This window comes from Pleurodeles waltl, chromosome 10 (genome assembly GCF_031143425.1).
Source record: "Pleurodeles waltl isolate 20211129_DDA chromosome 10, aPleWal1.hap1.20221129, whole genome shotgun sequence".
Classification (NCBI taxonomy): Eukaryota; Metazoa; Chordata; class Amphibia; order Caudata; family Salamandridae; genus Pleurodeles; species Pleurodeles waltl.
In genome coordinates this window covers 226,133,129-226,148,518 of record NC_090449.1, presented here as the reverse complement: position 1 = coordinate 226,148,518, position 15,390 = coordinate 226,133,129, and the positions used below count along the sequence as shown (strand labels likewise).

Here is a 15,390-nt window from a genome sequence, read left to right as displayed (position 1 = left end):
CTCATTGGAATACCATATTTTTATGATAGGAGCGCAAGAGCTCCTGAGCTGGATGGGTTGGGTAGCGACTCAACGTGTGGAAACAGTGCAGATGCGCAATGCCCTACATATAAGAGGTGCTTGTGGAAGATTCTAGTGAGAGTTACCTTTACTTGAGGTACTCTAGCCCTCATTGTGTATTCTGCTTTTCCCTACAGGGGTTGCATCTTCATTATTCTCTTCAAAACCGGATTCATTTTATATGTTGTGCTTGCCATGTTGGGTGGGGGGGGCATACATGATATCAGGATCTACAGTGTATGTAGAGGGAGGGTAGTGTGTTGTGATGTATGCATTTGGGAATGTTTCATTCTGTGCGCATCTATATTGGTGATAATGATATTCCATATGGGAATGTTCCATTCTATGGGTATTTATTAGGGTGAAAATGATGACCTGACCACAGCTTGCTTAGCAGAGTATGCATAACCTATGTGATTATCTGAGCAATGCTGGTGTAGCAGGGCAATTCTGATTTATGTTGTTATTGGTGTAATGATGTTTTGTGCAGTACAGCATATTTTTATGTAACTTATTTAGTAGTTTTTGTAGGAGTGTGGGTGTGTCTGTGTCTGTCTGTCTCCGAGATAAACCGAACTGGTCTGTGCCAAGCTATCGTGGGTGAGCACAGGTTATCCTTGGTGTGTTACTTACTCGGCCTGACTAGAGTGGTGGTTTCTGCCTAGCTGGGGTGCCTACCTTGGCCAACCAGAAACCCCATTTCTGAAATAAATGGAGGGGTAAAGGGAAGCCAGGTTAAGAAGAAGAAGAACACTGAATATAACTGTCATAATCCGATCCTGGAAACACTATTGGTAAAGTAAACCGGGTCCATGTTGTGATTGGCACATGTAAATCTGCATCAGTCTAGGCAGTTGGGGAGCTCCGTCTCTGGAACAGTTCAAAACTTTAAGGGCAGCGGGGCTTTGTTGATCACGTCCCAGTCACAGGGAGCCATCCAGTCCTTTGGCCGCCCTAGGTGAAGCCCGTTTTCCGGACGGTGCAGGGATGCCATTTGTTAAATGTTGGCGGGGTCTGGAGTTGGCAGAGGAGATGCTCCATCTTAGTAAGCCGGGCTGGACCTTTCGCCTTTGGTCTTGCAAAGCACGTCTGGGCCTGCGATGGGTGAGATGGGGTACGCGGCAAGGGGCAGTGGGCTATAGCATTTGGTGGATTCCAGGCATCCAGCAAGTCTGCAGAATCTTCCAGTGTGTGTACGTTCAGAGTTCTCTTATTCCAAATGAGAGTAAGACGAAAGGGGTGCCCCCAGTATCTGACCCTCTATTCCTGCAGTAGCTCTGTAACTGGCCTTAGCATACATCAGCGTTGTAGGGTGATTGGAGAAAAGTATTGGTACAGCCACACATTAGTTCCCTCAAATTCAATGCTGTTGCGGCCTTGTACAGCTAGTGTGATTGCTTCCCTCTGTTTATAGTAGTGTAAGCAAGTCAAGACGCTTTGGGGCATATCTGTCAATTTAGCAGGTCGACCAGCCTTGTTGTGGTCAAGTATTGTGTCCTGGGCGTAAGTTCTGGCACTGGGTGGTGAAAAAGCCGACTAATGTAGTCTTTGTCTTGCAGATTACCAGTGTCTGCTAGAAAAGGGACTCCTTTAATTCTGATGTTGGCTTGTCTTGAGCATTTTTTAGGTCTTCTTATTGAAAGCGCTGTTCAGTGTTTCTGTCTTGTAGTTCTAGCAGTTTGCGCCTATAGGTGCCTATTTCTCCTTGACGGGCGTCACCAGTTTGTTCAAGGGCATCAACTCTCTGGCCCAGTTATCCCATGTCATGCTTAATGTCTTTTGATATTAGTTGCCATTTCCTGTTTGAGGACCGCTATGTTGGCACATAGGGTGCCAAATAGAGTTTCTAAAAAGGTCTGAGTGACTGGAGCATCCTTGTTCGTCTGAGTAGTGGAAGTGTTGTCTGGCTGAGAGAGTGGCAGTGAGGGTGCTTCATCAGTGGGTGCCACTTTTTTGCTAGAGGATTTGTTAAATAAATCCTTGCTGGAATTGTCTTTTTTTTTTTATGAATGTGTGGGGCTGCCACAGTTGCTTCAACTGACTGTAGGGGGGGGGGGGGGAACTAGGATGTTGGAGACTACTAATTCCAAAGGGTCGAAATGCTCAGTAGTAGGCATCGGTGTGCATGTTTGCATTGCCCACTAGTGCCTCGGTAGTGCCTGTTATGAGCGGAGGGTATAGATGCAGGCCTGCGTCACTGGGAGAGCATTGGCATTATTAACAGCACAGTCAATAATTTGAGTGTTTTTTTCACTTGCCTTACAAATGCAATAATTATCAGTCCACCCATTGACTTGCTAATCCAATCCTGGCCCTCAGAACTCCTTCTTCAATTCTTCTACTTGTCAAGGCTTGACCCAAATGTCCCTCATGTGCTAGATTGAACAGTTTAAATCTCAGACCACCCGGCGGTACAGAGTGGTCTCTTCTTATCACTACATTTTCCCCACATACCTGCAATTCATCCAACACATTAAAATAGGGCCTCACAGATAATGATAATGTGCTTTCTGATAGCGCCCCTAAGGGTCCTCTTGATAACCTCCTTAAGAATAACATCTGATTTCATTTCCTCTTCCCTCTCCAATTTTGTGAAAGCACTTAAACCACTACAAACCACATCTTGAACAGGTGCTACCACTCCTTCTGCATTGAAGTTTCTCACTGACTGTCCATCCACCACTTCCCAATTCAACGACAATCGAGATAAACAGCCTGATTGCATATTCTGCCACCCTTGAACATATTCTCCTACATATAGATATTCTTGGAGTCTTGCAGCTGATCTAGCCAGTCTTGCCGACCCTTTACCTTCTCCTCCAGAAGATAAGATTTTGACTAAAGGTTTATGATCAGTCCGTAAGACAAATTGTAGTCCTGACAAATATACTGTAAAATATTCAGCACCCCAGCCGGCAGCAGAGCTTTCATACTCCTATTACAAAGTAATTCCTTTCTGCTCATGTAAGGGTATGTGATACAAACGCTACTGTCTTTTCTTTACCTCCATGTATTTGAGATAACACAGCTTCCAACCCAGTAGCATTGGCATCCACTTTGAGCACAGACTTCAATTTTATATCAAAAGCAGTGAGAATCCCCGCTTCACAGAATTCATTTTTTATATTGTCAAAACATTTTCTCCTGTCTCCCCCCCCCCCCAACGCACATTTATTCCCTTTTCGTAATAATTTTCTTAATTTGTCAGTTTTGTCAGCAAATCTCTCCACAAATTTAGAGTAATACTCTATCAGACCTAAAAATGACCTCAGTTGGTCTTTATCAATAGTGAAAGGTGCTAACCTTATGGCCTCCAGTAAAACAAACTTAGGTTTGATACCTCCATCTGCTATTGTGTAACTAAGGTACTCAATTTGTTCAGTCAAAAATGTGCATTTTTCATGATTCAAGCTCCAACTCGACTCCCTCCAGTTTCTTCAACACCATTTTTAAGATGACATTGTGCTTTTCCACTTTCACCCACAACCAAAATGTTGTCTTGGAAATAAACATTTTCCATCCCTTCAGACATTTTCATTATCATTCACTGAAACAAACTCTCAGCTGACGTTCGTCTGAATGGCATGCCAGTAAATTGAAATGTCCCTTCAGATGTTGCGAATGCTGCCAATGCTTTAGAGTCTTCATGCTATCTAGTTTGATGGTAAGCACCTCTCAAATCTAATTTTGAGAAGTACTTGCCACCCTTCACAGATGATAACAGTTCGTTAATAGTTGGAAGAGGATACGTGTCCACCACAATGTTTTGATTAAGGGATCTTAGGTCAGCACAGAATCATGTGCGACTGTTGGTTTTTAGGGTGACCACCACCGGGGACACCCAAGGAGAAACCTCGACTTCCTGCAGTATATCGTTCAATAATTGTTACCTCATTTCTCAGCACCAAAGATTCCCTTCTGAGTTTGTTGTTTTGGTACATAATCCTTGTTAGAAATGGGGTTTCTGGTTGGCTAGGGTATGCACCTCAGCCAGGCAGAACTTACCCACTCTAGTCAGGGCTAGGGAGTTACACGTCCAAGATAACCCCTGCTCACCCCCTTGGTAGCTTGGCACGAGCAGTCAGGCTTAACCTGGAGGCAATGTGTAAAGCGTTTGCACAACACACACACACGTGACGCAAAATATACACCACAAAGTAAACACAACACTGAGCTATGTAAAAATAATCTGTATTGCACAAAACATAATTAGACCAACATTACACGTGAAGAATACCCTGCTACCTTAGCAGTTGTCAGAATGTTACACAAGTTACTAATACTCTGCAGGAATATGCAGTTGTCACATTAGAACACGTAAGTACTCAAGATTCTGCAACATAAGCAGTAGTCAGGAATTATAGTAAAAGGTATATGCACTTGTCATGAACAATTCCTAAATACCCATCAAAGGAACATCAGAAAATACAGGGAGTGCAGAATTATTAGGCAAGTTGTATTTTCGAGGATTAATTTTATTATTGAACAACAACCATGTTCTCAATGAACCCAAAAAACTCATTAATATCAAAGCTGAATATTTTTGGAAGTAGTTTTTAGTTTGTTTTTAGTTTTAGCTATGTTAGGGGGATATCTGTGTGTGCAGGTGACTATTACTGTGCATAATTATTAGGCAACTCAACAAAAAAAAAAATATACCCTTTCAATTATTTATTATTACCAGTGAAACCAATATAACATCTCAACATTCACAAATATACATTTCTGACATTCAAAAACAAAACAAAAAAAAATCAGTGACCAATATAGCCACCTTTCTTTGCAAGGACACTCAAAAGCCTGCCATCCATGGATTCTGTCAGTGTTTTGATCTGTTCACCATCAACATTGCGTGCAGCAGCAACCACAGCCTCCCAGACACTGCTCAGAGAGGTGTACTGTTTTCCCTCCTTGTAAATCTCACATTTGATGATGGACCACAGGTTCTCAATGGGGTTCAGATCAGGTGAACAAGGAGGCCATGTCATTAGATTTCCTTCTTTTATACCCTTTCTTGCCAGCCACGCTGTGGAGTACTTGGACGCGTGTGATGGAGCATTGTCCTGCATGAAAATCATGTTTTTCTTGAAGGATGCAGACTTCTTCCTGTACCACTGCTTGAAGAAGGTGTCTTCCAGGAACTGGCAGTAGGACTGGGAGTTGAGCTTGACTCCATCCTCAACCCGAAAAGGCCCCACAAGCTCATCTTTGATGATACCAGCCCAAACCAGTACTCCACCTCCACCTTGCTGGCGTCTGAGTCGGACTGGAGCTCTCTGCCCTTTACCAATCCAGCCACGGGCCCATCCATCTGGCCCATCAAGACTCACTCTCATTTCATCAGTCCATAAAACCTTAGAAAAATCAGTCTTGAGATATTTCTTGGCCCAGTCTTGACGTTTCAGCTTGTGTGTCTTGTTCAGTGGTGGTCGTCTTTCAGCCTTTCTTACCTTGGCCATGTCTCTGAGTATTGCACACCTTGTGCTTTTGGGCACTCCAGTGATGTTGCAGCTCTGAAATATGGCCAAACTGGTGGCAAGTGGCATCGTGGCAGCTGCACGCTTGACTTTTCTCAGTTCATGGGCAGTTATTTTGCGCCTTGGTTTTTCCACACGCTTCTTGCGACCCTGTTGACTATTTTGAATGAAACGCTTGATTGTTCGATGATCACGCTTCAGAAGCTTTGCAATTTTAAGAGTGCTGCATCCCTCTGCAAGATATATCTCTATTTTTGACTTTTCTGAGCCTGTCAAGTCCTTCTTTTGACCCATTTTGCCAAAGGAAAGGAAGTTGCCTAATAATTATGCACACCTGATATAGGGTGTTGATGTCATTAGACCACACCCCTTCTCATTACAGAGATGCACATCACCTAATATGCTTAATTGGTAGTAGGCTTTCGAGCCTATACAGCTTGGAGTAAGACAACATGCATAAAGAGGATGATGTGGTCAAAATACTCATTTGCCTAATAATTCTGCACTCCCTGTATACCACAAGTCATATAAATACATATCAGCCAGACATGCCCATAAAAGTAATATTAGCACATATATGTATAACCAGCCACCAGGTAGGAAATAGTAAGCACCTACAAGTCTGTATTAGGCTCCTATAGCCTAGATATCCTAAGGAGTACCTGGATTTTGGTAGAGGAGGCACTTCCAGTGCCTAACAACGACCACGGGGGTGCGAAACGGGGGCCTTCCTCGTGGTGGGGGCCTGCCTCGGCCTCCTCACACCCTGTCTTGTGGGGTGGGGGCCGGGCGTGGCCCAGCAACGATTGCAGGAGGAAAAACAGGAAGGGACCTCCAGCGAGGTCTCCCTTCCCGATGCCGGTGTGTGAGAAAAGCTGCCAGAATACAGGAGCGTCCTGCTCCTTGGGCAGAGACCGGAGAAGGGGCACTCCCCGCGCCTTCTCCGCGTCCTGCAAGCTGACTCTGGTGAGCTCGGACCCCTCCGTGGGACCGAGGAGGCACTCGCGTGCACCCAAAGTGGTGCGTGAGTGTTGGGAAGCTGTTCCCGGCCGCCGGGACGCTTCCAGGGAAAGAGGAGGTGGCTGGTGCCCCGGGGGCGCTCCTGGGAGCGGACCGTGCCCCGGGGGTGCCGCTAGGAGCGCGCCGGCTACAATTGATGCATCTTCGTGCCACGGGGGCACTTAGCTTAGCGCGAACCTCACGCTAATGATAGTCCAATAACCCGGACTGCAGCGGTGATTCGGGGGCAAAAATAAAGCGTGTTTCAAAGCGCTACGTGATTTGTGCGACCCGGGCTGCGGCGGTGTCCTTGGTCAGAAGGAAATCGCTTTTCAGAGCGCTGGGGGCAAAGTTAAAAGCCCGGGCTGCGGCGGTGATCCCTTGTCTGCAGTACCAAGAGAACGCTTTTTCCAGCGCTTAGTCCAGTCCTACAGGGATCCTTACAGGGGTCAGGGGCACAGCACCCTGCCCCTGGGAGCAACCAGGAGACAAGGGAGCACAGGCTGGTGGGCCCAGCTACAGGCCAGCACAAGGGTTGCAGATGGTGACAATCCTTCTAGTAACCAGGCAGGTTACAGGTCAGCACAGCAGCAGCAGTCCAAGGTGGTTTCCTGGTGAGTCCATTCATCAGCGTTCTGTGTCCAGTTTCAAGTTCCAAGAGTGTTCAAATTGTGGGGAAAATTCCCCTGTACTTATAGTCCGTTCTTACAGTGTTACACAATGGTAGGGAGAGGAGGTTCTAGCCAGTTACAACTGGTTCTGGGTGTGCCCCCCCTCTCCTTTCAGCACAGGCTCCAAACATCAGTGGGGGGTTAACGACCCTATTGTGTGAGGCCAGGGCACAATCTTTACAAATGCAGGTGTGCCCCGCCTCTCCCTTCTCTCAGCCCAGGAAGGCTTTACAATATGTAGATGCATCTCTGTGTCACCTCCACCCTCCTTGTGTTCAGGCTGTCTGAGAAGTATGCACAAAGCCCCAACTGTCAGTCTGCCCAGACGTGGATTGGAGGCAAGCTGCAAAACACCGAAGTCATAAGCATAGATAAATGCACACTTTCTAGAAGTGGCATTTCTGTGATAGTAATAAAAAATACACCTACACCAGTAAGCAGCATTTCTTACCACTATCACAACCATACCAAACATGCCTATGCTACCTCTCATGAATCAGACAATACCCCTTACACATAAGGCAGGGCATTTCCAATGCAATCCTAAGAGGAGGCAGTACTCACAGCAGTGAGACACCAAGTTAGGCTGTTTGTCACTACCAGGACAGGCCACGCAACATGGCACATGTCCTGCCTTCTACATACATGGCACCCTGCCCAAAGGGCTAGCTAGGGCGTACCTTAAGGGTGTCTTACATGTAGTAAAAGGGGAGTTCTGGGCCTGGCAAGTAAATTTAGATGCCAGGTCCGTGTGGCAGGAAACTGCGCACACAGGCTCTGCGCTAGCAGGCCTTAGATAGGTTTGACAGGCTACTTCAGTGGGTGGCGCAAGCAGCGCTGCAGGCCCACTAGTAGCATTTAATTTACAGGCCCTGGGTATAGGGATACCACTTTACAAGGGACTTATAGGTAAATTAAATATGCCAATCAGGTATAATCCAATCATACCAAATTTGTAAGAGAGAGCACATGCACTTTAGCACTGGTTAGCAGTGAAAAAGTGCTCAGAGTCAAAACGTCAGCCAACAAAGGTCAGAAAAATAAGGAGGCAAAAAGTCTGGGGAATGACCCTGTAAAAGGGCCAGGTCTAATAATCCTCTTTCAAAACAATTCCGTACATGTAGCCTTTCAAGCATCCTAAGGCTTTAGGAAAGGCTTTTTGAGCAGCATTCAAGATATCTCATAACTGAACTTCTTCCACCATCATTACTTGATTTTGTGCCCTAGGGTTGATTATGACATTAAGATAGTGATGCATCCACCCTAGAATAGGGGGACCGTCCACTGATACATGCACCTTGACTTCTATACATCTTATACCATACTGGCTATGGATTAATACTGCTACTCACCTGGATTAATATAGTTGGGTAATAAGTCAATATCCTTCCAATGAACTCTGAATAATCTTTCTGGAATTATCATATACAGTGATCCAGAATCAGAGATCTACTTCATACCCACACCTTATATTTGACTGTAAGTCTACATGTTCTTCCCTTGTCTCCAAAGCTTCTTTTGTTCGCAAATGATCTACAACTAAAGTTCTGTCACTGAATCTGACAAACTCGTGTACTTCCACTACACTCACTCTTCAGTTGCTATCATTGCCACCTTTATTACTTTCCCTACACATGCTCATAATGACCTTTGCAACCACACTTCCTGCAGTCTTAATTCACTGCATATCATTTTTCAGAATTTGAGATATGGTATGTGCTCCCACATTTAGTACATTTTTTTCACTTTGCTCCTCGCCATTGCAGAAGTTCTCCCTTTAATGCCTTTAACACCACATCGACATCCCCTTCCACACTTATTGTTAACTAATGCTTAAACATCACTTGTTTTGTCTTTTTTGTTCAACTCTCTCATGCAGTATGGAAGCTCCTCAATTATTTTTGCCATAAAGAGTAGGATACTTTACTGCCCACAGCCTCTCCCAAATCTTCTTTTCTTGACTCTGAACAATAAGTTGGTCATGTATCAACTCATCAGTCATGGCTCCAAAATGACACTTGACGGATGGGTCTTTCAGCCTTGCTGCAAACTCATCATTTGTTTCATGGTCACTTTGAGGTTGTGTATAAAACATATATAGCTAGCCATTACTAAATTAAGTTTCTTCGCAAAATCTGATCTCTAACCTTTTGGGTGTTTCTTTATAAACATCATCCATTAACTGACCATTAGGCCCTGAAGCCACAGGCAAATATTTGAAAATGCGCATACCCTCACTACCTAGTGCACTTAGCAACAGACCCTTCTTATGTGGTGGTGAGTAGCTCTGTCCATATAAAGCTGTAATGTGGTTTTCCAATATTTCTATCCAATCCTCCCATCATATTGCAGGTGACCCTGATTGTGACAAGCAGAATTTTGGAGCAATAATATTGCTATGCAATGCTATATTTCTCTTTAAAAAAAAAAAAAAAAAAAAAAAGGATAACCTAGGGGCAACAAATAGCTTATAGACTAAACATAACATTGTGTAAATACTCCTAAAGCAACGTTGTTTACGCTGATCATTTCAATAATGCAAAACTAATAAGAAGATTATCACATAAACCTCAAAGTACCTTTCAATGAGCAAAAGGAATGTGGTCCACCAGTGTGCAAATCACTGCTACAGATATCCGCACTTATTCATTTTAGGTAACCTTCAGAAAAAAAGCTAACAGGTGTGCAGAGCAATGTGGTGTATATTGAACGATTTTAGAAACTTCCAACTTCTTTGCTCCTCCGCAGCTTCTTTGTGCCAATTGTGCTATTCTTAATTGTGCGAATATCACCAAGCAGATTATTTTCTTTGAGGTTTTACACACACAGTCAGGAAATGGCATTAAAATTCACGAACAGTTGAAGTTGTGGTTTGCAAATCACGGAGTGAGACCTGCAAGGGGTGTTATGAAATACACTCAAGATGACGTCACATTAGCATGAAGAGTATTGGGGATCACTGACTCACCACACTATTATCCTCATCAGTGTAAGATGTATTGAGGTTCACTGATGTCTCTTTACACTCCCAGGACACCACGTCATAAACCTCCTCTAGAAATATAGCCACTTAGGAAAAGCTGCTGTCAACACACGTTGGTGTTTCTAGGGCTTGTTGCAAGCCACCAGTGAGTGTCCCAGTGGTGATAATATATCACATTTCACAGTACCTTTCGATGTTGGGTTCCTATCATGTTGAGAAACGCACTCCTTCCTCCAGTTTTGTTAGAATTCTTCTCCTCTACCTTTAAGGTTAGCATAGATCTGTATATGCTACATTAGGATCACCCAGGTTATATACTGGCTCCTGTCATCCACAAGTTGCTTAAATGAATAATTGCCAAAACATGTGGGTGATCTAAAAGGAGACACAGGGCACAGACGTTCTTTTCTATGCTTTAATAGAGTGCCCAACGTGGCGCTGCTCCGCTTCAAGGATCCTGGGGTAACTGTCTCTTTTGGGACACTCTCCGCCTTTCATTCTTGAATTGTTTATGCAAATACAATGCTCACATCATAACAGATTCCAGTGGGACAGGTCAAGCACTCCAAACAGATTGTTATAATATGTGTTTCTGCAGCTTGCCTAAAAGTTAATCTGTTCACACTGCACTACAGGCTGAGTGTTTTCTGTAACATGCTCATTATCTTTGTGTTGTATGTTGCACTGACACTAGTGGGTTGGTAATATGACCTTGATTCCATCAACAGGGCAATATTTACTGTTTTCACTATGGCCGTCTAAGTGTTTTTACATAGCCGTCTATTAGATTAACACTTTTATCAACAATCCAGACAGACTTGGAAATGTAGCTCCATCCAAATCAAGACTACTATTTTATCAATCTTATGTGGTTATGGCCCACCAGGATTGGCAACCACACCCTTAGAAACAGATCTATACAGCACACCTCCACCCCTCTGAGCCATCTTAATTTCACACTGACAGCTTCTATTATGTCAGCAGCAAACAAGCAGTCCCATGCGTCCAGCTAACAGCCTGCCTCTCAAAACCTGCAAGTGATTGATACTGAACACACACAGAAGGATGTTCACAACTGCAATCCAGCAGCAGGAAGCTGGTGTTGGCTTTGATAGACTGGGGATTCTCTACCCTTTTCAAACAAATGCTGCCCTCAAATGTGAGGAGGCCAGACGTGGTGGAGAGGACTCACCTGCTTCTTTCCTGCACAGGCACTGGGGATTTGTGACGTAATTGCTCTTTACGGTGCACTGATGTCACAGTTGAGCAGGATGTGATGGGGGTTTGAGCGTAAGGGATTCTGCTTCGCCCCACTCTAGGTATTGGAAAAAATAAAGCCTCTAGTGCAAGCATCTGATGTTCCTTTTAAACCCTCCCAGCGTCAGTCAGCAGCAAACTAAAACGGTTAAAACAGTCACACAAGCAGAAGTGTGTTTCACGTCGACATTTTAATAAATAACCTTAATGGTTCATCTTATTAAGCATAAATACTTAAGTTCATTATTAATTGTATTTCAGTTAGAGGATATAGTCAATCCATGGTGCCCATAATTTTTGTCTTTGCTAATACATCTGCTTTTGTGCACAACTTCTACTGACTTTTTATATTCGTAAACATTGTCTAGTGAGATATAAAATATTATGATCCTCTGAAGCATACTGAATGGTGATGCTTTGAATTGGGCAAATTAGGGCTTGTACAAATTGGATGAAAATATGTTCCTACCTCAGATATACATACACCTAAGCAAATGGGGTTCATAATTTTGGTTTATTATTCACAACCTTTCCAATGATTGTGGACTCTGTGGAAGTATTTGTGTTGTTGCACACATAATGAGTTAGCTAAGGAGTGCCTAGCCATCTTGTATCCTGTCCATCCTTCTTCCTCCAACTCTCCTAAACCCGCTTCCTGTATGACTAATACATCTATTAATGGATCTGGTGATATTGTATGCGTTATGGATATTCCATTTCACATACTTCTTCAACTGTCCCCTTTGATCCTAATGGGTTAAACTTGGAAATGTGTGAGGCGAGTTATATGCATTTTCAAAGCATGCCTTAACTGAAGAAGTGGGATCTGTATTCTCGCTTAAGTTGGTTATAGGATTTAATGCGTTATAAGTTACTGACTATATCCATGTCCTAATGCCAGACAGGTGGCGTTACTTGGCCTAGCTTCTTCCCATGCTGCAGTGTACTTTGACAGGTAGGCTTTCCCTCCCATCGAGCCCACATAACTAATAAATAAATAATATTATATAATAAATATAAATAATTAATAATATAAATATAATATATTATAATATATTAAATATATAATACATATAAATAATAATCACAATAAAAAGTATAATATAAATTGTTTTGCAACAATCCTGAGCCTTCCGATAAGTCAACTTGTTGACTATTTGTGGGGTCAGTCCTTTCTCCAAATGTCCAGTGCTTAATTGGTGGTATTTGTGCTGCCCAGTGGTATAATCTAATACCCGCTATCCCCAGTCCCCTGTCATAGGGTGGTTGTCGTTCTCTTGTGATTTGAGAATCTTGGTTTGTCCCATCCCATCGATAACTAACTCTCAGTATTTGGTTAATGCCCGTATCAGGTACACATGAGCAATATAGTTAAAGAACACCAGAGGCATAGCTTCGCGGGAGGGGAATGCGTGTAAGGTGTTACAGCCCTCTAATAAATGTATTCTGTGATAAATAGTTGGGTGCGGGTGCTTTCTGTCTGGTATGGCGAGGTGTCTGTCGGATTTAACCTGGAATTTTTACACACACATAAAAATGCACATACACGCTCTCCCTCTCTCCATTTTTCAATGACTTTAAAAATGTTGCCTATTTCACTATATTATGCTCTTTCTCTCACTTAGTACTCCTACCAGTCTGCATTCCCCTCCCTTTCCACTCCCCCTTAAGCCTCTCTTGTGCCCCCGCTTGTCTGTAATGTATGTTAACATCATGTGCCAGTATGATTGTCAGGAAACCTGAAGCTAACGCCACCCCTAGTCATACTGACCAAGCTACGCTCCTGAAGAACACTTAAGCTTTTTTTTTTTTCTATATATATAATGTTCTCCAACTTGTGCCCTAGACTTTTTTCAGTCCATAATTATGAAATGTGTGATTGTTCTTTATTTATAAATACTCCTGTTTCAAACGTACTTTATTTTTTTGTTCGAACTACCCCAAATGTTTTACTTGGACAAAACTTAATCTGATCCTCCGGAATGCCGAGGGAGCCTGTATTTATTATGCAATCATATTGAACAGTTTGACGTTCTAAAATCGCCCAGACTTTAATGGACCTACGTTGGCATTTCAAGCTGTTCGTTGTGGCTTATATTAATAATCACAGAGCTTTGTAATTGGCTGAACTTCCATGTTTAATTTAGGCCATGAGTCATGTTGGCTGCCTGAGCTGGAGACTGGTCCTCCCAACAAAAAGGTTTCCTTGGGACTTGTAAGTTTTTGTAGTGGAAGATAGAGGTGAGCTCAGTACTGTGATACGTCTGAAAATGTTTGCAGAGCCGGTGTCCTATACCTGCCTAGTGTCTTCTTGGATGCCTGACAGTACACACTATGATCCTGTGCAGTTACGCTGGTAGGCATATACCATAAGCTTTCTTGCCTAGCACCTCCTGCATCCTCCCGGTCTGAGTTTGCAATCATGTCATGACACTAGTCATGTTCTACAGCTGTGTGCTGAAGACAGAAAAACATGTTTTTGTCTTTGTGTATTGCATATGTGTCATTTCACTAGTCTCTACTCTTCCTAGGCCTTGAGTGCTTTGAGAAATAGGCATCTACACCAATCTCAACACCTTTACAGAACAATGGCCAGCACAAGTACATAGCAGCGCAAGTAGTGATCTTCACCATCACCCACTGCAAGTTTGAAAGATCAGATGGTGATGCAGCAGTGCTGTAGCCCCCCCTTACACCTCCCAACCCAAATCCCCCCCCCCCCCCCAGCCCCCCCCCCCGCCCAGATCTGGGAAAAACATGAGCCCAGAAGGTAGTTTATTGAAGATGACAGTAAAAGCACCACACAGCAAGCAACATTCCTTTTTGCTGTTGGTTGCCCAGTAGCTGGTTTGGATTTCCCTGGGGTTCTAGAACAGAGCCAAGAGCAGGAAAGCCATTGTGATAGAACAGAAATGCACAGGAAGAGGCAAGAGTGGGGCGACCTGTTCTAGGAAACACCAGACTAGTTTCCGTAGACCAAGATCCATAGTTGCTGATTTTTACTTGCCTCTTCTTGGCTTTGAGAAGCAAAGGGGTGCCAATTTAAAAGATCTGTTCAAAACTGATTGACTCAATTAAGGTAACAGCATAGAACTCAACTTTTAGATTTAAAGTTACAAACTGTATTTGGTGTCGATTTTATTGCATAATTGATTCACCATGATCTGTCTTTGCCAATTCCTACACAGGAACTCTATTTTGTAGGTGCTTTGAATAACAATCTCTCACATGCTTGATTCCTTTGTCTTGAAAGTTTGTCAGAGCAACTGTCTGTTGCTCACTGTTCGCTCTATAAACTGGTTTCTGTACTTTGGTAACAATTAAAATATCTCTTTGCTTGAACATGTGATTTTACCGTATGAAGCCACTCAATTTTTTTTTTTTTTTTTTTTATTTATTTTTTTACAATTTCAAATTCTTAACTTGGAAATTTTTTGAATTGCGGCTTTGAACGTGTGCAATGTTTAGGTCACTTTGTTGCTTTTACCTCCTTTTAAACTGAGTCTTGATAAAAGTTTTACAGCATACTCTATCTCTGTTTTTTGTAGATCTGACAGTGGATCAGCCGACCAAGACAGTATAAAGTATTTTTCGTCCAGAGATCGGGGCAGTTCTGCCTCTTATTCTTACCATTCTTCAACTTCAGCTGCAAGTTCGCGACAGAGGCATGATGATCTCAGAGCCCACAGTGAGGTGCAGCATGAAGACGAAGGTATAGATCGTGCAACAGGCCATGAAATAAATTGCACCTCAGATGATGCAAATTTTATGAAAGCACTAGAACGTAAAAATGACACCCAGCACTAAAAAAAGAAATATTGATAGAGATGGCGATGCCAATATCTACCAGTAAATATTTACGTTCTTGTTTTTCTTTCTTTGTTTTTGTCTGGCCTAAATTCCATTTTCTCCTTGGGTCCTGTTTAGAGTGCTTCAGAAGCAC

At 43.2% G+C, this 15,390-nt stretch overlaps 1 protein-coding gene across 2 annotated transcripts in view; it reads left to right on the top strand.

The window, feature by feature from the left end:
• Nucleotides 1-15,390, top strand: part of SMG1 (SMG1 nonsense mediated mRNA decay associated PI3K related kinase) — a 1,401,298-nt gene that overhangs the window by 59,073 nt on the left and 1,326,835 nt on the right. Inside the window, exon 2 of one of the 2 annotated variants that reach the window (XM_069210224.1) lies at nt 14,996-15,159. The exons of the other annotated variant lie outside the window; for it this stretch is intronic. Coding sequence (XP_069066325.1) covers nt 14,996-15,159 — 164 coding nt within the window. The remainder of the gene's footprint in view (nt 1-14,995; nt 15,160-15,390) is intronic. 2 annotated transcript variants of the gene reach the window in all.